Source organism: Arachis hypogaea, chromosome 17, assembly GCF_003086295.3.
Source record: "Arachis hypogaea cultivar Tifrunner chromosome 17, arahy.Tifrunner.gnm2.J5K5, whole genome shotgun sequence".
Lineage (NCBI taxonomy): Eukaryota > Viridiplantae > Streptophyta > Magnoliopsida > Fabales > Fabaceae > Arachis > Arachis hypogaea.
The window spans coordinates 1,143,170-1,165,725 of NC_092052.1; the positions used below are offsets into that span (position 1 = coordinate 1,143,170).

Sequence of the window (22,556 nt, forward strand, 5' to 3'; positions counted from 1 at the left end):
GCATGCAATGACCACCGTTGAGAGTGTTACTTGCCACATATAGGGGTGAGCACGGGTCAGTTTGGTTCGAGTTTATGGTCAAATTAAAACCGAACCGATTAAAGTATAATTAGATTAGTTTGATTCGGATTTACATTTTTTTTATATATGTACTCAAATCAAACCAAACCGATTAAAAATGGATTGGTTCGGTCCGAGTAATTGGGTATTCGATAACTTTAAAATTCATAAAAAAATCTAAATTTTTATCTTTAAAATTCAACAAATACAATAAACATATAATATCAATAAAAATAACACAAACATGTTAAATACTAAATACATTAAAAACTAAACTCATTAAAATCCAAACATATTAATAATGAATAATCATTGTCTAATGAAAAAGCCATATATATTTTTTATTTTTTTATTTAATTAATATATGATCGAGTTCGAAAGTTGGTTCGGGTTCCGCACCCCTAAAACTAATATCCGAACCAATCACTTACAAAAGTCATCGGTTTGATTCGGATTGAACCCGATTACCCATTGGTTTCAGAACCAATTTAATTGGTTCGGTTCGAGTTCGGACGGATAATCGGGTACCCGCTACCCGTACTCACCCCTAACGCCCACACATTAGTCAGAAACCAATGTATTTTAATTGAAAAATAATCAATTATATTAAATATATATAAAAAATTAGCTACCAAATTAACAACTCATATAAATACATTTGAAGCACAAAATAAAAATTGAAAATATATAATAACTATTTGACTGATTTGGTAGCGTATTTTTATGTCTATATATCATTTTTGAAAAAATATACCAAACTAATTGATGAGTTTGGATGGAGTCTAAAGTCTAAACTTTGATTTAACCAAACCTTATAGAATGCATTAAATAAATATATATGGATGGGTAGCTACAGCTTTCTATGTAAATCCCTTTAAAATTATAGGGTACATAGCTTGCACTTGAAAAAGATTAGGTATGACTTGGGATCTCTAAATTTTAATAATATTTTTTTAATTCCCTATATAGGTTTAAAAAATATGGAAAGTTCTAAAGGGTTGCCAGCTCAAGAATCTACCAAGTTTGCTCAGTGCTTATTGCCTTATTATATGAACGTATTTTCATTGAATATGTGATAAATATGGTCATAATGAGCACTCAATAACAAAGTAATCAGATTGCGACAAGCATAGTATCATCATTAAATTATTGTAAGATATTTAGGGATGGAGGTATGAGAGGCTTATAAGGAACAGAGGATTCAACGGTTCATAAGAGAGACCTTACTTGAAAATTAGAGAATATAAATTAGAAGCTGAGGCATCCACTGCGTTTGTAGTCCAACGGTTAGGATAATTGCCTTCCAAGCAATAGACCCGGGTTCGACTCCCGGCAAACGCATGTATTTGTTTTTTAAAACGATTTTCAATTATTATATTCGCACGAAATCTTACTACAGCCTTAAATTGGATTAATGCAATGTACAGATATAGATTTATATTTATATGCTTATAATTATTAGGGTTGTACTGTGTCCCTAAAGTTGAATAATTGATTGTTAATCCATACTGCATGCTTTGGACTTTGAGAGTTTGGTACCTGCATAATTTATTGATCTGATACGGGTATATATTGATTGCTTATAATATTAACTTTGTAACAATTCACTCTTGGTCATCTTTTTATATGAAAGATCAATGACTTGATCTCAAAGCTCATTGCACCTCTTAACTGATGTTAGGTGAGTTTGGTAAGGGATATTGGTAGTATAGATCACATGGATAGCATCATAGTCCTCTACTTTTTCTTTTTCCTGCTTATGTAAGAGTAAACCATGCACTGACACTGATAACTTCTCATTTGCATTGGAGTATGCTTTCATTGCATGCCACTCATGTCACGGCTTAAAGAGGAATGGGCCTCTCTGACACTCACAAGGACAATGTTGTTCTTTGTAGTAATATGTTGTCCATTTCCATGCAATGAATTGTGACTTGTGAGTACCGGGAAAGGGACATGTATGCAGTATGCTTCATAATTTTGCATTTATTTATAATTCTTTTAATTTCTTTTTTAAATTGATGTATGGAATGTAAATTATGTATGAAATAAATCTCATTGGACAATTGCTTTTTTTTTTTTTTTTTTTTTCAAGATTTCGGTGGGTTTGATCTAGTTCATGAATGGCATTAATGCATAGAATGCTCTGTTTCATGACAAAAATGCAAGCTCTTTCAATAGAAGAATCCTATGTTCCGAAGTTGCAATCACCATGGGTCCATTTTCCTTAATTAAAGTGTGTATGGCAGGTTGAATTGAAATTGCTCTACATGGACGGCAGCCTCTCCACCCTTCTCAACCCTGATCAGTTTCGCCGCAATTGCTTCACACAATACCGAGACATGAAGTCCATGGATCCTGCTGAGCTCCTTGGAATTTTACCGACATGCCATTTTGGCAGATTCTGCTCAAACAAGTACCTTAGCATTGTCCATCCAAAGATGGAGGAGTCTTGTTTGGCAATTTGGAGCAGCAGAGTCAAGTCTGTTGAGGAAACCATCCAAGGACAAAGTTTTAAGGCTGTGTTGTTGCTTCATTTGGTTGCAGTCTCACTTAAACTTGCACCAAGTCACTTTGAGGCAAGTCCTGGAGCTGAGTTCCATAAAGAGTATATGCAGTGTGGTGAGATTTTCAGGTTGGAGAGTACCACCTGGATATGTTGTAGGCTTTCCTGTTAGTGTTAGCCCTGGGTTTAAGCTTGGAAATGGGTCTATCATAAAGGCTAGAGTTTACTTGATGAGTCTAACACTCCAACAATAGGCGTAGAGCCAAGAATAGCCGTAATAGAAGTCACTTGATCAGAGAAAAATTTTTATTTTGATGCGAAAACCCATAAAATTTCACGTTTGTATTAGTGTTAGTATATTTCCAATATATCAATGTATAAATAAACAAGCCACACTATCTCATAAACATTCTTGAATACTCATTGATAAGACTAGCTAAACTAATGGCATAACGACCAAAAGAACCCCAAGAGTAACAGCCAAAAAAAAAAATGATAACGGGAATGATCAAGACAATAGTACATTGGATGCTGTTGAATATGGTACAAGAATGAACTTCGACCTCGCGTATCAAACTTCAACAAAGTAAAAAAGGCGTATCTGAAAAAAAACCCCTATTAAATTGTTCATCATCATTGCTTCCAATCTACACCACAATAAACTGCTTGATCTCCAAGCTCCTCCTCAATTCGCAGTAGCTGCATCAAAATTCAAATCATAGTACTACAGGCTAAAATATTGAATGACTAACACCCTAAAATGACAGTAAGCAAACCAAAAAGTCTACATCCATCAAGATAGTAGATAGTTCACAAAACTCTGCTTAGACTTGTGCATGAAGTTTAGCAGTATGGATAGAGAAGGGTGTCTAACTGGTTTGTCATGCTAAATAAATAATTTCCATCTTTTTGCAACGATAGTCGGATGAAGAATAATGGTTAGCAGGTCAATATTTGAAGTAAGCCACAAAAGTGCACTAATTCCATCAGCATAAGAAATAAGAAAGAGACCTGGATGTACTTCTCTAGTCGCTCGCCTCTGCAAGGAGCTCCTGCTTTGATCTGACCAACGGAAAGGCCAACAGATAAATCAGCTATGAAAGAGTCTATAGTTTCCCCACATCTATGAGAAGTTACCACTCCCCAATGTGCTTCCTTTGCCTGCTTCACCACCTCAATGACCTCTGTAACAGTTCCAACTTGGTTGATCTACATTACAATGGGAAATCATCACATTTGTTGTTTCATTTTCAGGAAAGATACACGGAAGGGCACAAAGAGAAGGATTTATATATCCTCTTAAATGACCAAAAAACTAAAGCTAAAACGCACTGGAAAAACTAAGGTGCAGTCAAGCTAATATATTTATATAAAGTGGCTTTGTAAACTCTATCTTCTAATGTATTTTGCACAAAAAGCAACCTTTTTGCAAACTCTGGATATCCAACACCCCTATTAATGAAACAGGATTAATTCTATGAAGAAAAAGTGGGAACAATTTTGAACTAAACAAAGGAACCCCTTCAAAGTTCATTTAAATTATAATCAGTTACCTTAAGAAGAAGAGCATTACATGCATACTCTAGTATTGCTCTCTCAATGCGTTTTACATTAGACATCAAAAGATCATCCCCAACTACCTGCATAACATTGGAATGAGGGGAAACCATTCAAAGAAGTATCCAGTAGATCAAGTAAACATCTCATTGGTAACATGTCAGTATATTTCTAAACTTAAAACCACAATCAGGCAACAGAGATTCTGTATTGTGAAAATGTGGCATTAATACAAAGTTATTTTTCATTTAAAATGTTCTGTAATAACCAAAAGGATAGGGCGTACACCATAGCATCTAGCACAACTTAACAAGGACAGAGATTGAATGTGCATTAACTCATATAAAATATCAATTGCATAAGAAATTACACCTGACAAATTCCAGTACTAGAGAAACGCTTGATATGTTCCCAATCTTCCTTGTCAAATGGATCTTCTATTGATACAATTGGGAAATCTGCATATTCAGAAAGAAAGATACAAAACAAGCATGAAGTATAGCCTAGACGACGTATGATATCATTAGGAAAAAAAATATAGTTAGAAAATTACTGACCATTACATAACTCCCTGTACAACTCCACCATATCCTCCGCTGACAAAAAATTCTGTCCTGACTTTTGAGGAGATTTGAAGTCCAGATCATATCTTGTACCTATATCAGGGGAAACACATATACTGCTTCAAGGTAGTCAAAGGTAAAAGATTTCTCGGAAGTGTAATAGAATTGTTAACATCTGTAGGAAGGATAGTAGCTTTGTTGTAACAGAAACTGCATCTATTTTTTTGAAAGTGACACTGAAATAGTAAAGACAATTCATATAAAGCAATTCATTTTAATAGCATTATGCAATATTATAGTAAGCACGTATCAGCATATTCCATCTTCTGAACATCTAGAGGTACAAAAGAGACTGAAAATTGCAATTACCTATACAAAAGTTAGTAGCAGCAACATCAAGTGCTATCTGTATTTTGTCAGTATAACCAGCTCGGCGAATTGCCTCCTTTACAAGATCCAGGGCTTCTCTAAAGCTGATGATACTTAACTTAAGTCAGCTGAATGAAATAAATCAAAAGAACTCTGAAAGTAATAACTTTAGATTTAAGAAAAATGAAAAAAAAATTAATATTATTCTCACTTGTTAGGATCTTTTCCAAATGTATTATTATTAAGCACATGCATCTTTAACATAACTAATTATGCTTTCATACCCTTTTTAGTAAAAGACTACATAACAAACAATAAAATAGCTTGCCTGGAGACATTAGGAGCAAAGCCACCACTTTCACCAACATTACAGTCATGTGTACCATATTTTTCTGTTATAACAGCCTGCCCTTTTATCATCAACCAGAAAATTAATGTATCAGCTTAAACATACTATCTGCTAGTGGCTGCTAGGATTCTTTAATCCAATGAAAAATAAGGCTGAGAAACAACAAACTGGACTTTGAGGAGATCAAAGGGAAATCAGAACATAGATAAATAAGTAAAATCACCTTCAAGTGATGATAGGTCTCGGTGCCCATTTGCAGAGCTTCCACAAATCTATTTGCTCCGGTTGGGAGGATCATTATTTCCTAACGACACAAACTATATAAGAAAGCTTTACATGTGTGAAAGAATCGTCTACACAACAAAGCAGCAGACAGAACACAGAACTTAATCACTTATAAGCCTAACTACAGCAAGATTACTCACACACTTATAAGCATGGCTAAAAAATGAAGCAAAGTGAAACAGAAGCTATACCTGAATGGCCAGATTATTGCCCGCATGCTTTCCGCCGCTGATAACAGTAAAGGCCGGAACAGGAAGCATGGGACTGACTTTTCCATACAGGTCAGCAATGTGCCTGTAAAGTGGCACCTGAAATTACAGAAACAATCATACTGGCTTTCCACCTTAAAAACTGAACGATCATGAACTTCTTGTTATTTAACCCCCCAAAAGATAAAAGACTTGAGAAAAGCATGCCTCTTTTTCAGCAGCTCCAGCTTTACAGGCAGCAATGGACACGGCTAAAATAGCATTAGCTCCAAGTTCACCCTGAAAAAATAAAAAAAAAAAAACTAAAAATCAGCAGCAACAAAAACAATGAACAAAGAGAAATAGTGATTGGTTGTTCAAAGGGAAAGAATGTGAGAAATTAAGGGACCTTCTTCTCGGTTTTGTCGAGGTCAATCATGGCCTGATCAATCTGTGACTGAAGAGTGGGATCCATACCAACAAGCGCTTCAGAAATCTTGTCATTGATGTTCTTCACAGCCTTAGCAACCCCGTTTCCAAGGTAGACGCCTTTGTCGCCGTCCCTAAGCTCGACGGCCTCGTACATGCCGGAGGAGTCGCCGGAGGGGACGGAGGCGCGGAAAACACCTTTGTTGGTATGAAGGTCCACTTCCACCGTTGGAATTCCCCTGCTATCGAGGATCTGACGTGCCTTCACTTTTGTGATGACTGATTGCACTGATTTCTTCATGTGATTCGACTGAATAAACAAACAAACAAAAAAAGGAATCGATTGAGAGAAGAGGAAAACGGAGAAATGACGAGAGAAGAGAGAAGAGTGAAGAGTAGGTTACGATGAAGAGGACGGGATCGGGGGTTTTAGCCCTAACGGCGGCATTGACAGCATCCTCGAGTTTTCGAGAGAGCATGTGCTTGTCCAGGTACTCCTGCACTGACATTTTTGTTTTCCACTAATTCAATTCAATTCAAATGCTTCGTCTTCAACACACAGACACAGTAACCGTAATTGAGAACTGAGAATTGTTCTTCCGCTGCGACGGAAACACGCTTCTGCAGCTGAAGCTGCTAGCTACCTAGCTGGAGATTCTCGGAGACGACGTCGTATTCCTTACGTAACTTGCCTTTCCAATTTTACCCTTTTTAAATATAATTTACCCAAAAAAGAAAAAAGAGAACGTTTCTGTGACTCTTTGCAGGCACAAAATCGTATTTGACAAATGAAATATGGAGAGAGATATTGTGTCCAAAAATATTGAATTGATATATTTTGTGTTCATTTTGTCACAGATATAACTTATATTTTATTTTTTTTATTATTCTTGTTAATTTTTTATAATTATATTTTTTATTATTATATTTTTTTCTCAATTTTTTTAAATAAAATAAATAAAAATAAATTAGATTTTCATTATCATCAAACAGAATACAAAAATACTAAATTCTTTATATCTATTATTTATGTCTTATTCTTAGTATTTATCTTATCCTATTCTCAAAAACAAACTCTTTATATCTATTATTTATGTCTTATTCTTAGTATTTATCTTATCCTATTCTCAAAAACAAACGCAGCTTTTAAATTTCAATTTCTAAGGTTCAATTGTAATTTACCTACAAGATAATATTTTTTATACTATTAAATATTATTTATATACCTTTTGTATCCCAATTAATCCTTTCTTATTATTATATATGACCCATCATTAATAATTAATAATTAAGAGCCCAAGTTTTTGTAGCACATAAATAATTGTAAAGAACCAAGTATTATGCTCAAACTAGTTTCATGAATGGAAAAAGGGAAAATTTTATGTTCCTTAATTGAACTAAAAATACAACTGAGAATCTTATTTATTCATTTTAGCGATTCAAATTTCAATATTAACAAAATGAACATAGTCATGATCCTCAGCAGTTTTAGACTTGTACTAAGAATATTTAGAAATGTTTAGAGTCAGAAATTTAACAATTTGAAAATTAAGACACAAATAACAACTCAACATTTCTTTGCATGTATTCTTCTTGTATAAATAATTAACCATGTCTGAAGAGCAATAGTTAACAAATACAACAACTTAATCAACTATTTCAACCTCTGATTCATGGTGTTCTGCTAGAGAACTCAGTATCAGAACAAATCAACAACAATGTAGTAATGAATAGCTTTAGGCATGTATAATGAGTATTCACCATTCACCATCCCTCCCCTTTATTTATGCTACTACAAATGCACTTGATGAACCTGTAAAGTGGCGAATGGATCCTAACAAACTCTTTGCAGCACCAAAATGTTTTATTCTGTATACACCAGGAGCTACATCCTGTGGAATTCTCCATTCTATGGTTGCTTTACTTCGCGAGCTGAGTTTAGAAGGCCGCGACCACTTGAACCTCAAGCAGAAGTCATCATCATCATAGGTAGGAACCCAAGTTTCCTTTCCTTGGAGGAATTCCACAAGTGAGAATGTACCTTCTGTCATTAGGTCATTTCTGGGGCATGCAGACCAGAAAGTAACCGACACCATGTCGCCTCTCTTAAAGGTAGCGTTCTTGGGCACATCAGAGATGACATCCCCGAAGTTTGAGCCCAGAGGTGTTGTGTCCACCACTACCGGTGTCAGCAAACTTATCTGCTTGTCGAGGAGATCCGGGGGTTGTGGCCCTGGTTCTACCGGCTGGCCACTGATGAGAGCGTTTGCAAGCTTCGTGAACTCTTGAATGTATGCACTGAGTGTGTGTGGACCGAAAAGCGTGGAAGCACCCTGACAATGCAGAAAAATAGAAAGCAGATACATTACTGCTATAATCTAAAAACAATTTGATGACATGATTTGTGTCTCTCTGCAAAAGAATTTTGCCTGACCTCATATCTTTGCACTTCGTACTCTTCAAATGTTGTCACATACTGTGAGTAAGTATTAGTCAACCCAGCTATAACAACATGAATGTTGTTACCGAAATCTTTGTGACCACTTAGCACTGTCTTCACTGCATCACGAAGACGCCTTCCAGCCATTGTTGTAAATTCTGTCAGAATTGAAACCGTTACAACCCAAATCATCAAGATATCATGGTATCAGTAACATTTCAGCATATTCTTACAACTTATAAGCTCAAAAATGTTAAAAAATTTGATCCAAGGAGTGTATTTCTCATTAATATTGATTTATATACGGTGCTTCTAATTGCAATGAGGTCATTGATAGTTGAAACTAGTTGTCTCAAAATGTGAAGGATCGAAATGTTAATCATCATAGGAATTAAGAATAAGAGTCCATACCTCCTGGTACACTAAGAATAACAAACTGTCCAACTCGGAGGATCTGGATGGGAAGTATTGAAGGCTGCGATGAACATTAGAGAAGAAAGGTTAATGCAAGTAACAATTATACTTTTAATAGTACGAGCGAGGAGCAACATAGTTTTCTATAAGGAACATCTTTCAACCAAGCAAAATAAGTGTATTGGGAAAACCACAAGTAGTCATAATAGTGACATAAAATTATCTTTGAGAGTGTTTGAATTCATTGAAGTTCAGGATGAATAAGTAACTTACTGCCCAATCATATGGTACTTTCATTTCACCAGTATCAAGCAAAATGGGCTTTGGCTTCTGGCAATCAATTTGTTCCTGGCCTGGTGTTCTAATCAAGTTGCGGACCAGCTTCCAAAAAGGATTTCCCTGGCATACAATTAGAACAAAGAATAAGCAGAGACAATGAAAGCAATTTAAGAGCACGAATTGAAGATAATGGAACCAGTCAACATAAAGTATGAAATCAGTGGTTACCTGATCATCACCTTGCGTGAAATCAAAAGCTCCAGGTCCATCTGTTGTTCCAGCAGCAAATGCGAATCCCATTGCAGCGGGGCATGTCTTTACTACCTTGGAATTCGGAAGATTTACCTGAAGCTGGGAGAAGTCTATGTAGGCATGTCGAGAATCAACCTTCCCTTTAATCTGTTCAGATGCTCCACTGAATAGTTCCACTGCTTTTTTAAATTGTCTCTCTCCTATCATACGTGTACTTTCGAATTCATCTGGATAGCTGCACATTGGTGATAGGATGTGATATAGTAATAAAAAGGTTAGGTAAATTTTTAATGCACTTGATAGAAAAGTTTAAATGTAATAAATAATTACCCTGGTCCTCGGCCATAGCATAATTCATTCTTCCCTCCACAAGTACTATGATTGAAGTCACAAGGTCGTCCAGTATCTATACAAAAAGCTCCAAGGACATTTGGACTAACGTCACCACAATTCGATTGGCAAAATGCAGATACAAATTTAGGCTTGTCAGCCTGCCTAAGTGCACCTCTTACGCGTCTTGCAATGCTCGAAGATTTTGTTACTGGTCTTCCAGGAGGAGATTGGAAGGAGGCTGCGATTTCCAGTAGTTCATGGTCTGTACCCACAAATTTTGAATCGAATTAGAGGCACTTTATCAGAAGTTCAGAACTTAGAAATTATGGACTAAGATAATGCAATCAATTATATCATCATTGCACACATTAAGTCAAAATATAAACAACAATAACTAACTCACGATTATCATTAAGGCTGGGAATTATGTTTGAGATTCTTCGGGGGATGCCACCATCTTCAAATCCAACATTATCCATTTTTACAGCATTTTTTCGCTCAAACCAGTCTTCCATAAAACGTGCAGCAGCACCTTTATTATCCCCACTAACTAATGCGTTTGTACGACTCATTGAGGTTCCGTGAGTAGCAAACCAATTGAAGCTTCCAACAGGACCCCATTCAGCATCAACAAACTTTAAGAGAGTCATTTCTTTATCCACATTATACTTATATTTGCTTCTCTCTTCAGCAGGATTATTGAGATAACCACTAGGACTGCGATTTACACCGGCATCTAAGAGCTCTCCTATAAGTTGAAGATAACTGTGTTATAACCTTATGATATCACCATAGAGAGGAAGAAAGTTGACATAATAGTCAACATACTTGGATACTATTCTTTGAGAGAAAAAATAGAAAAATTTGTGTCTCATCTAGCACATGTGTAATTTCCTGATTCTTTCATTTCTAAATTGCTGTAGACATAACACAAAACCGAAAAGTCAAAACAAAATGAAACACAAACTGATCAATTTGCCTCCTATAGTTTTTCATCTTAACCCAGCACGCTTAAACAGAAAAATACTTAAAACCACTATAAATTTTAAATAATATGGAAGCCATGGTTATGCATGTGAGTGGACAAGTGCCTTACTGGGAAAGAGAAAAACAATACAACTTCTTTTCCTTACCTTTGTTGACAAATATTGATCCTGGGTGGAGATTTTCATGAGCCTCAACAATGCTTTTCTCAATTCCATCAACAATGACATCAAATGACTGGCGAACGAATCCAAGGGATGTTACAATATACACAACATACTGGAGATAACCACCAGGACCAGCATGAGTGTGAATTCCACTAATAGCTACATTCTTTTCAGTGTAAAGATCACCATATCTGCCAAACCAAGCGAAGTACAACCTCAGGCATGCAATTAAGGATGGTAAATAATTAAGAAATGGAAAAAAAATGCATAACTACACAGCGAAATCTAAGAAATCTATCATAGTTTCTGCAAAGTAATCATAATACCAAATCATTGTTTTACTTTTACCTTGCTTTCAGCCTCTCAAGAACTTTGATAGTCACAAGCTGTGAAGCCATGCAAGCATCAAGGTTCACAAACACCACCCGGTTACCATTTGGCTCGGCGACAATGAAAGCACGAGCCCTGAGCCTGAAGTGAACACCAGATGCAATTTGTTCTGCGTTGGCATACCCCATCATATTGACATCAGCTGCAGGACCAGTGATGTCATAGCTTCCAAGACCAATCAAGTAATCCGAATTTGAATGCACAACAGAACTCCATAGCAGCAGTACTAGCGGCAACAAAAGGGTCCAACCTCCCATGGTTTTACATGCCCTCATAGAGAGGGAAGGGAACTCCATTTCACAACCCAAGTTCAAATCAATCAAAAGACCAATTCTTTTTCCTATTTTCAAGCTTAGTCAGTTGTTCTCATTTCCCTTCACAAATCACAACCACAAAGCTTTCAGTTATTGAAACTTCAAATTCAAAACCACACAACAAAAAATTGAACCTAAAATTGAAAATTTCAGAACTTCCTAGTTCCTAATGCATGTCTAACAAATAACTATCAATTCCAAGTTCCTAATAAATCATATATTCACACCCAATATACTTGATTAAAAAAAAATATAATAATAATTCAAATATACTAGACATTATTATGAAGCAATAAAAGGAGAGTTGAGTTCCTCACCACCCAGATGCAAAGTTGCGAGCTTTACACGAACATGAACATGACGAAGTAATCTAAGCTAAGTTGGAAATAAGAGAAAATGAACCAGGAGATTATTAAAGGGAGGAAGTAGTGAAGAATGGGGGGGAGAGAGAGAGAGAGAGTTATTTTTAATTATTATCGTTATGTAACAGCCACTCTTCAATCAATGTTGCAAGAGTGGACTGCTATGGAAGCAACGAAACCAGTGAGGAAAGAGAACAAGTGTGAAGTTGTTGGTTCCATGCCGTGCTATTTGAAGCTTCCGAATTTGTTTCTCACTGCATTGGATCAACCTAACTAATTCATTCATTCATTGAAAAATATAATTTATTTATTAGCCAATTAAAAAACAAACTTAATGTTTTGTTCCTCAATAAATAAGAATATAGTTTCATAAGTTTTGCACAAGTTATGCTTGTTTAATTGTTTAAATACTAAATGTTTAAATTGGTAAAAAATAATTACTCATAAATTAATCACTATATCATTATATTATTCTCCAACAAATTATATTTTGAAGTTAATTATACTGATGTGACGTATTCTGATACTGATTTACATATGTTTTTCTTTCGCTTTTTAATTTTGTTATGGAGCTTCAGTTAGTATAGGACTCCGATATGGAATAAGGGAGCTTTACCTGCTTGTGATGTCAGCGAGAGAGTAATCAGACCGTGCGAGTTGCAGCTGACAAATCGGATGGTCCAAGTTTTTCGTGCAAAACGGACCGTCCGAGTTCTTGATATCCAGCCACGTGTTGCATGCGTGTTGCTCCCACAAACGGTGCCCCTTTAACCCAACAAAACTCCTTCATTGCATGCATACCCACCCTCCGAGTCACTTTCCCCTTCATCCCCACCCAGCATCAATTCCTTCTTCTTTTTCCTCCTTGAACGCTGTCTGCTTCATCTACTTCACTAAAAAAAAATTAAAATGTCAAAGAAACCAAAATCTAGAAATGTTGATCGTCCTAAACTTCACATTATAAAATATCTCAACCATTCTGATTATGTAAGTTTATTATTAAATTTTTTTTATATTTTAGAATTATAATTATTATTTTTATAAATTTAATTATATTTATTATTGTTAGAAGTTGAACTGAAGAAGATATATGTGACTTAATATATATTTTTATTGATAGAAATTTAGAAATAAATATTTAAATAAGGTGTAAATGTAGTTGATTCTTGTTTAGAATTTTTTGTAATATAATAGATTAATAATAAAAAAAATTTAGAATTTTTTGTAATAATATTAGAAGTTATAATTAAGTAGTTAGTGGTTATAATTAAGTTTAGAGATTTAGGAATATATGTTAATAGTTAAAAATATATATGTTTAAATGTAGTTAATTCTTGTTTAGACTTTTTTGTAATATAATAGATTAGAAATAAAAAAATACTTGTTTAGAATTTTTTGTAATAATATTAAAAATTATAGTTAAGTGGTTAACTGTTACTGTTATAATTAATTTTAAAAATTTAGGAATATATGCTTAAAAAAAATTAATTCATATACAACACAAACTCTCCGATTAGCTTCATCAAAAATTCAAATATTCCCTCCATGAAAAACGGACCCTCTGATTTGCTTTTAAAATTTTTCTCCCAAAGAAATCGCATGATCCGACTTCTTCACACCAAATCTGAGCAAAAGCGGGGCGGTCTCACAAATTGGTCTAGCACCTCTAACATCTATAACCATGCACAATACTTTATTTTTTTTTTTTTTTTCAAAGACAGGAGACTCGAACCCGCAACCTCTTAATTGAGTATGGGGAGATTATGCCATTTGAGCTATTACTCATTGGCCCATGCACAATACTTTCACAGCTTTTATAACCAAAAAAATAAGCCTTCTTCTTTTTCACTATTTTTTTAAAATATTATGTAATCAATTGTATATAAATTAATAGTTAATTATTATTTATATTGAAATTTATCAATAATTATAATATTTTATTTCATATATTTTTAGTAATTATTATTATAATTTTTTTTTATATTTCAATGACTCAATCGTCAATAATTAATAATTCTAATTCTATATCTGATTACATTTTGACACCTAGGATGACATAATAAATTTTAGTATATTTTGCATGTCAACAATTATAAAAACTTTATAACATTACTACCTTAATTCAGATAGATTTAAAAAAATGAAATTATTAAATAAAAATATTTAATATACATTAAAATTAATTATCAAATTAACTTATATATATATATATATATATTAACTAAATAATCATGCCATTAGAATAATTACATAATCTACAATAAACAAATAATCATACTTGTTTATAATGATATAATAATTTTTTTATTAAAATATCAAATATGAATAAATTATCATTTGTACCCATAAAAGATATAGACGCTGACAAATATACCCATATAAGAATAAAACGACAATTGTAACCACAAAAGATGGCTTCTGTGTGTCAAGAGTACCCTAACAATTATCATTTTATTCTTATATGAATACATTTGTAAGTATCTGTATCTTTTATGGGTACAAATAGTAATTTATTCTATAATATATATTTCTATATGCAATGTTTGATTTTTCATATCTACTAACTTGATTATTGTTAAATATATATAAGAGGTCAAATGACTTATGCTAATCTTTCAATATTATTTTGAGTATTAACCAATTGTTTAACATTCAAACAGAGGAGCACAAAATCGACCTCAAATTCGTCAATTTTGGGATAGGCTATGATATAGGAGTAAGATCCAAAAGTCCAGTCATATTATACTTCATAAATCTTGAATATGTTCAATCAATAAATAAACAAATATATAGTGTTTGTGACACAGGATAATAATCCATTAGTGCAGCGTGCACCAGCATTTAATATTGCTTGAAGGTAGGTGCAGCAAGAATTAGTGCCTTAATGGGAACTATGATCAGTTATCATCAATTATTTTCTTGACTAGACTCTAATCTGCATCCACTTGTCAAGTTTCTATTTTCTTCTTGCAAGATACTTAACTAGTTAACTGTTTCTGTAAATGGTTCAGGACAGGGACGAAGCTTAGTTAAGATAAGGGAGCATAGCTCCCAAATTTTTGGTAAAAAAATTAGTAATATTTTTTCAAAAAATAAAAAATTAGTTCAATTGGCTCAAATATTTGCTATGACTTAAAATACCAAAATTTAATCTTTATTTTTTATTTTTATTACACAATAATTTTTAGTTTTAAATATTCAAAACATGTTGAATTTGGACTTAACTGAGTTTATTTGCATTTCGCAGCTCTCTATTCAATAAGCAACACTTTCTCTACCTTTGAGTTCAAATATAAAAAAATAGATATTTTTTATTTATGTAATTTAGTATTATTTTATATTTTACATTTTACTGTTTATTTAATTTAATTTTTTATATGATAAAAAATATTAGAATATTCAATAAATATGATATTATTATATTTGTATAAATTGATAAAAAAAATTCAATAAATATTATAAATTTTAATATTTGCCATTCTAACTTCCTTTTTACATATTTTATAGGATATATATTCAAATTTTTATATGAAATAATCACAAAAAAATCAAAGAATTGATACATTTTTAAAGAGGAAGGAGAACATATAACTTTTACAATATCAACAGCTGTAGATAGTTCTTCTATTTTAATGAATCACAAAAAAAAGTGAGATACAATCTCCAAAAGTTCAAAAAGTTGCATCTGATGAGTTTGACCTTAATTCTTTGGAACGAGACCCTGGAAAACGGCTTTAAATTTGGCAATATCACCCAAATCAAAGAGATGAGGTTAGACGAGTTTATCTTAAATGAGTCCATATCAAAAGCATCTGACAATTATCTTCTATCTGGCCCCTCTAAAATTTTGATTCAAGCTCCGCCACTGGATCAGGAACTTACCATAAATAAGAATTAAGAAAAATAAGAAAAAATCATATAAAATAAATAAGTCCTTCTTTTTAAAATATTTGCTATCAAGGCTACAAAACTACGCAAATTAACAAAATCACTCTTATGCAAAAGGTAAATTGGTAACAATGTGTTGGAAACTTGGAATTCGAATTTTTGTTATAGCTATATAAACTTATAAAAGGAATTCACAATAAGGTCTTTAAAAACTTAGTCTAATACAACCTCAGAATGAAAATATTTTTCTTTTTGATAATTAAAAAATATCTGAGTGAAGATATTTCAAATATAAACCATCATGGAGCATTTGAAGTTAGTAGTGCATGTGTGATAGTAACAACTGAAAAATGAAATAGACTAATGATCTTAACAATGTTTTGAGTGTGTTAGAGATATAATTATTTATATTATATTTTTTATTAATTTAAATTTTAAATTTTTGAAATGAATAATTTTATAATATAATATTAAAATTTTATATTTAAAAATTTTAATATTTGATCCTTAATAAATTAGGTATATACAAAAATAAAATAAAATCTAAAAAAAACTTTTATTAAAAATATAATCATTTATATTGTATTATAAATTTAAATTTTTGATATAAATAATTTCATGACAAATTATTGATTACAGATTATTAATCGGATCTAGTGTCAAACAAATCTATCCATGTGTTCACCAATTCACTAAAGGCAGGGAGTTTTAGGATGTTTTTTTTTTTGGTGACTAGGATATTTACTTAATTTAGGATTATGTTAGGTAACTAATGTTTTTTTTTAATAATATAAATAATAAATAATAGGTCTTAAAATTAGTCCAATTTAAATAGAAATCTGCTATATATACAAGTTTTTTTGGTTTATAAATCTTATAAGTTGGCACAAGCCCAACAAAATACACGCATTACATTTTCACATTCAAGAGTAAATAAACGTACGTTATTCAACCACTCCCACTTCCTGTTTCCAAAGCGCCCTACTCACCATGCATTATGAACGATTCTTCTTCTTCTTTCTCCATGAAAACGAGTTTCTTGCCAAATTTGAAGATAATGAAACTTCAGAAATATACTAAAACGATTACAGAAATACACCTAAAGGATTACAGAAATATACCCAAACGGTTACAGAAATTCACCCAAAGAATTATAAAAATACACCCAAAGAATTACAAAAATACACCTAAAGGATTTAAAAAATACACCCAAAATTCGTTGAAGTACACCTTATGCATATTTCAGAACTCTTTCTCTTTCTCCTCCTCATCTTTGCTGCTTCTTCTTCAAAAATGATTTCAGAGCTTGATGTCAAAAAACAATGAAAATCGAGAATAACGAATAAAGAAAACAGAGAAAAAAGCACGTAAACGAAGAAGGAGAAAGAGAAGGCAAGAAACGAAACAAAAGAAGAAGAAGAAGATGAAGAGAAAGAATAAAGTGCAGCAAAAAAAAGAAGAACGTGCAGTAAAAACGTACAGTAATGATTCGAAGCACATTAATATAAAAGATTTGTATAAAAAAATGCTTGTATGTAAAAAATTATTTATTCAAATAAAACACACTGTATTCTAAATTATTTATCTAAATCTTAATATTAAAATAACCATTCACATACATAATAAATTAAACATCAAATATATCTATTATTTATATTATTTAATAATTTTATTATTTGCCTATACTTTTCCTTAATCTATTTAGTGTTCACACATCACAATTATATATTCACACATTTCGGTGCTTTAACAAGTACTAAACCTTATGGCGGCAACGTCAAGTTAGGGAAAGAATGACACGTGTAGGTCCCCATCAAGATCCAAACATAAAGTCAACACGAAATATCATCGAAGCTCTTGTGGGCCCATTCCCTCTTATCCTACATTAATCCCCTATGGTTTCCTCATTCATATATAATTCTGATACCGGCTTTTGTTTGAAGCTAAGAAATATATTTCCACTTTCATAGTCTCCTATGATAATAAGGTGGAACCCCCAAAAGCAAGTTTAATATGTCATAATACGTCAACTTCAAAGTCACGATTACATGTACAAAAATGAAAACATCTTAATAGTTTTAGATAAATATTTTTCAAATACAAAACGTTGCAGCTAGAGAAAGACGTTATAATTAGAAGCTAGAAACACAGAGAACCGTGGCAACTTATAGGAAGATGAAAGCTGAAAGTAAAACAACAAATGTGACAAGAGAAAGTCATCATAATTGGTGAGTTGGAAAAACTCATCTAAGACAAGTGTATAGTATGCTCTTACACTGATAATTAATCTTTCAGAGCAAGCCCTTTAATTTAACTTGTCAATTATTGCAATGTATACTAACTTATTAATATATTTGTGTATATTGTAGCCCAAATTCAATTTATCAATCGCATCGTGCTGTCGTGGGTAAGATCTCCATTGACATCAACCTGAGATGTGGTACTTATGTGTAAAGTAATTATGTTATATTTTGTTGGACAAAACATCTCATTTACTTTTTATCACGATAATTTTTAAATTCAGTAGGTTAAGAATTCACAATAAAATTTTATTTAAGAATATGTAATTATTATTAGTTAATAGACTATTGTATATATAAAATGTGATTCAAATCATTCGCATTTATTTAAATGAACGAGTGAATTAACTATTTAGTCAAACTAAATTAATTTATTTTAGTATAAAATTTTGTAATGGATAATGTTAAGGTGAAGAGTAAAAATTATTTTTTTTTAAATTAAAATAATTCACCAATAAGAATTTATCATATATAATGTACATATTCATTCAAAATTTTATAAAAATCTTTATTGTTCACTTAATTTTATTCTTTTGCCGAAGAATTCTCTTTTGCAATACATGCTAACTAATTTTTTTGTTCACAGTATTTCCCAACTCAACAGGTTAAGGATTAATCTGTCACAAATCTGAGTTCTATTGAAGGTCTGTGACTAGCCAATAAATTATTGCATGCACAATGCAAGATTCGAACCCAACTCTTGTTTAAATTCTTTATAAAATTAAAGGGTACCATTTCGACTAGCCCAGCCCAGCCCACTTAAACAAAAAGCCCATAACATTAAAAACGGCGCAACGCAAAGACAAAGACGCGCCGAACCTGAAGCGTGGAGCTTGTACCTTGTAGTGTGAACTGTGAATTATCCACTAAGCTCAGCTAAGCTCAGCTCAGCACTTCACAGAAACCCTAAACCCGCATTTCAAATTCCTAAAACCCTAACGCCACCACCACCCTGCGTCCATGGCGGAGCTGAAGTTGTCGGAGTCTCGGGACTTGACCCGCATAGAGCGCATAGGCGCTCACTCTCACATTCGAGGCCTTGGTCTCGACTCTTCTCTCGAGCCTCGCGCCGTCTCCGAGGGCATGGTCGGCCAGACCTCGGCCCGCAAGGCCGCCGGCGTCATCCTCCAGATGATCCGCGACGGCAAGATCGCCGGCCGCGCTGTCCTTCTCGCAGGCCAACCTGGAACCGGGAAGACCGCCATAGCCATGGGGATGGCCAAGTCCCTCGGCCTCGAGACACCGTTCGCCATGATTGCCGGCAGCGAGCTCTTCTCCCTCGAGATGTCGAAGACCGAAGCGCTGACACAGGCGTTCCGTAAGGCCATTGGTGTTCGCATTAAGGAGGAGACTGAGGTCATCGAAGGTGAGGTCGTTGAGGTCCAGATTGACCGTCCTGCCGTCGCCGGCGCCGCCTCTAAGTCCGGCAAACTCACTCTCAAGACGACGGAGATGGAGACTGTTTACGACTTGGGAGCGAAGATGATAGAGGCCCTTGGGAAGGAGAAGGTGACCAGCGGTGACGTCATTGCCATTGACAAGGCTTCTGGAAAGATCACGAAGCTTGGGAGGTCGTTTTCGAGGTCTAGGGATTTCGACGCCATGGGGCCTCAGGTAACTAACTCGTAACAGATAAACTGCCTGTAACTAATATAGAGTTAGTTATTCAGTTTGTTGCGTTTTTTGTAGTATGCAGTAGAGAGCATTAGTAGTTGTGTGTACTTGGTTATTTGTTGTTATGGAAGTTAGTTTCTTAGATGATTAGTGATGGAATGAGTGTTTCTGTTTTCAGGTGAAGTTCGTGCAGTGTCCTGATGGGGAGTTGCAGAAGCGCAAGGAGGTCGTGCATTGTGTTACTCTTCATGAGATTGATGTTATTAATAGCAGGTACTTTACTTACACACCTGAAGTGATTTACTTTTTGTTCAAGCTCGTTGTTATGTGGCAATGCTTGTGCTTAATTTAGAGTTAGGTTTAGATTGAAGGATTGCCGTGTAATACAAGCCCTAGTTTAAGCAAAAACAAAAATCAATATCATCGTGATGCGTTGTCTTAATCCAGCTGATGATTGCCTCATAGGAATTTTTGTAGGCAACACTAGTAAGAATCTTGTTCAGTATGATGCATATTATGTAGAATGTTTAGAGTCAGCCTATGTTATTCTTGAGGATATCCTCTATTTTTTCTCTTTAATGAGTAGTTTACTACTTTCATTGTTTGAACAATACTCTGTCAGAGGCTTTTAGTTAGGGTGAATGTAGGTGCAACTGCTGAGGTTTAAAATGGTGTATGGAGGGGGAATTTGAACTTAACAAGGAGAGATGCATTACATGGCATATGGTTAATGTTTATGGGCTAGCATCACGATCATTGGCCATCCTTCTTCCAACCTAGGAGATGCAAGTATATTAAAGACTATTATCTTAATTGGGAATGGGATTCCTTTTTCTCTTCCAAATAAAATTTTAAATTGGGATTCCTTTTTCTCTTTTAGGTAAGTGTTTTATTTTATTGTTTTCCATTTTTCTATATGTTCTGTCAATCTACTTTTAACTGGTATGAAGTTCTGCTAAAAGGCATTGAGTATTGAGATTTTATGTATCCTATGTTTGGATCCTGCAACTCCTTGGATTTTGAAGGAGGCTCTCTTTCAACTTGTGACAAAGCTTGTTACTCCTGTTTTCTTAGTTATTCCTAACATTTGGTTGTGTTATCTTATTTTCAGAACACAGGGATTTCTGGCTCTTTTCACTGGTGATACAGGTGAAATTCGTGCTGAAGTAAGAGAACAAATTGACACCAAAGTAGCAGAGTGGAGAGAGGAAGGAAAGGCAGAGATCGTGCCTGGTGTCCTTTTCATTGATGAGGTGCACATGCTTGATATTGAATGCTTTTCCTTCCTAAATCGAGCTCTGGAGAATGAGATGGCTCCTATATTAGTTGTTGCTACTAACAGAGGCATAACAAATATTAGAGGCACCAATTACAAATCCCCTCATGGGATTCCCATTGATCTGCTTGATCGTCTGCTTATCATCTCTACTCAACCTTACACGGAGGAAGAGATTCGCAAAATTCTGGATATCAGATGCCAAGAGGAAGATGTAGAAATGGCTGAAGGTGCGAAGCAGTTGTTAACCAAAATTGGGGTTGAAACATCCTTGAGATATGCCATTCATCTCATCATAGCAGCTGCATTGGCATGCCAAAAGAGGAAGGGGAAAGTAGTGGAGCTGGAGGATATAAACCGTGTTTACCATCTATTTTTGGATGTCAAAAGATCAACGCAGTACTTGATGGAGTATCAGAATCAGTACATGTTCAGCGAAACAGGGGAAGGTGAAGAAGACGATGTCCATGCCACGGTCTCTTAAAAAACATGAACTCTAGTTTGGATGGATTTGTAAGTATGTGAGCAAGTCTCTAATTATTAGGTTGCAGTAGCAATATTTTTTCTTTCTTGTTTTAAAGGACATTGTGTTTGTTTGATATTGGGATTTACTAGCAGTTTTTCTTGGTTGAACTGAAATATCTTCATCCTCCATATGATGCTGCTGTATCTGTATGTAATTTTATTACTTGGTGAAATGCTTAATCATTTGATCTGACCATGTTAGAAAGTTTAGCTTTTACCACTTTCAACAGTCAACACGGCATCAATGAACGAAGAAAATTATCCTCACAATCTTTTAAAATTACGTGGCATTGGCAAATTGGGGCTATTGAGTCGCGTAACAAGAAGACAAATTTGGTTGCGTGCTCATTCTTTCCCCCAATTATATGCTTCCAAGCTACATTCTCTAGACCCAACTATTTGTCTTCGGCCTTACTCTGTAACAACGTTGCAAACATGTTTTCTATTTTTTATTTTTTACTTTTTTTATTAATTTAATCTTTTCGAAATGGTACTTGTTTACTTAAGCTTTAAACACAACTCTAGGTTGGCACTTCCATACGAACTAAACTATCTAATTTAAACTTAACTTGTTATGAATCATTTTTTTTTCTACCACCTTGGCATGAAATGTTTTTTTTTTTTTTTGGTATTGCCTTGGCATGAAATGTTATTGTGCTATTTAGTTTGTGCGAACTCCTTTGTATTTGAAGGCCCAATTAGTCTTTTAATA

The 22,556-nt window shown here is 33.9% G+C and overlaps 3 protein-coding genes and 1 non-coding gene across 4 annotated transcripts; 2 read left to right on the plus strand and 2 right to left on the minus strand.

The window, feature by feature from the left end:
• Positions 1-1,329: 1,329 nt before the first annotated feature.
• On the plus strand, positions 1,330-1,401 carry TRNAG-UCC (transfer RNA glycine (anticodon UCC)). Its single transcript has one exon. It is a non-coding gene; the product is annotated as a tRNA-Gly (tRNA).
• A 1,468-nt stretch (positions 1,402-2,869) lies between these two features.
• Positions 2,870-7,002, minus strand: LOC112764997 (cytosolic enolase 3). The gene is made up of 12 exons (XM_025810851.3): positions 6,711-7,002; positions 6,287-6,616; positions 6,106-6,177; positions 5,881-5,997; positions 5,628-5,708; positions 5,384-5,460; positions 5,056-5,159; positions 4,681-4,779; positions 4,496-4,581; positions 4,120-4,206; positions 3,578-3,775; positions 2,870-3,265 (listed from the first exon to the last, which is right to left on the minus strand). Exons 1-12 carry the CDS (start codon positions 6,813-6,815, stop codon positions 3,200-3,202), a joined length of 1,422 nt encoding a protein of 473 aa, XP_025666636.1. The 5' UTR covers positions 6,816-7,002; the 3' UTR covers positions 2,870-3,199.
• Positions 7,003-7,866: 864 nt separating this feature from the next.
• LOC112764251 (neutral ceramidase 1) lies at positions 7,867-12,619 on the minus strand. Its single transcript, XM_025809802.3, has 10 exons — positions 12,197-12,619; positions 11,524-11,939; positions 11,158-11,366; positions 10,428-10,772; positions 10,022-10,286; positions 9,668-9,926; positions 9,434-9,559; positions 9,158-9,221; positions 8,741-8,904; positions 7,867-8,639 (listed from the first exon to the last, which is right to left on the minus strand). The coding sequence occupies exons 2-10, from the start codon at positions 11,859-11,861 to the stop codon at positions 8,091-8,093; spliced, it is 2,319 nt and encodes a 772-aa protein (XP_025665587.1). The 5' UTR covers positions 11,862-11,939; positions 12,197-12,619; the 3' UTR covers positions 7,867-8,090.
• Positions 12,620-19,239: 6,620 nt separating this feature from the next.
• Positions 19,240-22,049, plus strand: LOC112765200 (uncharacterized). The gene is made up of 3 exons (XM_025811086.3): positions 19,240-20,043; positions 20,222-20,316; positions 21,155-22,049. Exons 1-3 carry the CDS (start codon positions 19,390-19,392, stop codon positions 21,801-21,803), a joined length of 1,398 nt encoding a protein of 465 aa, XP_025666871.1. The 5' UTR covers positions 19,240-19,389; the 3' UTR covers positions 21,804-22,049.
• Positions 22,050-22,556: the final 507 nt, after the last annotated feature.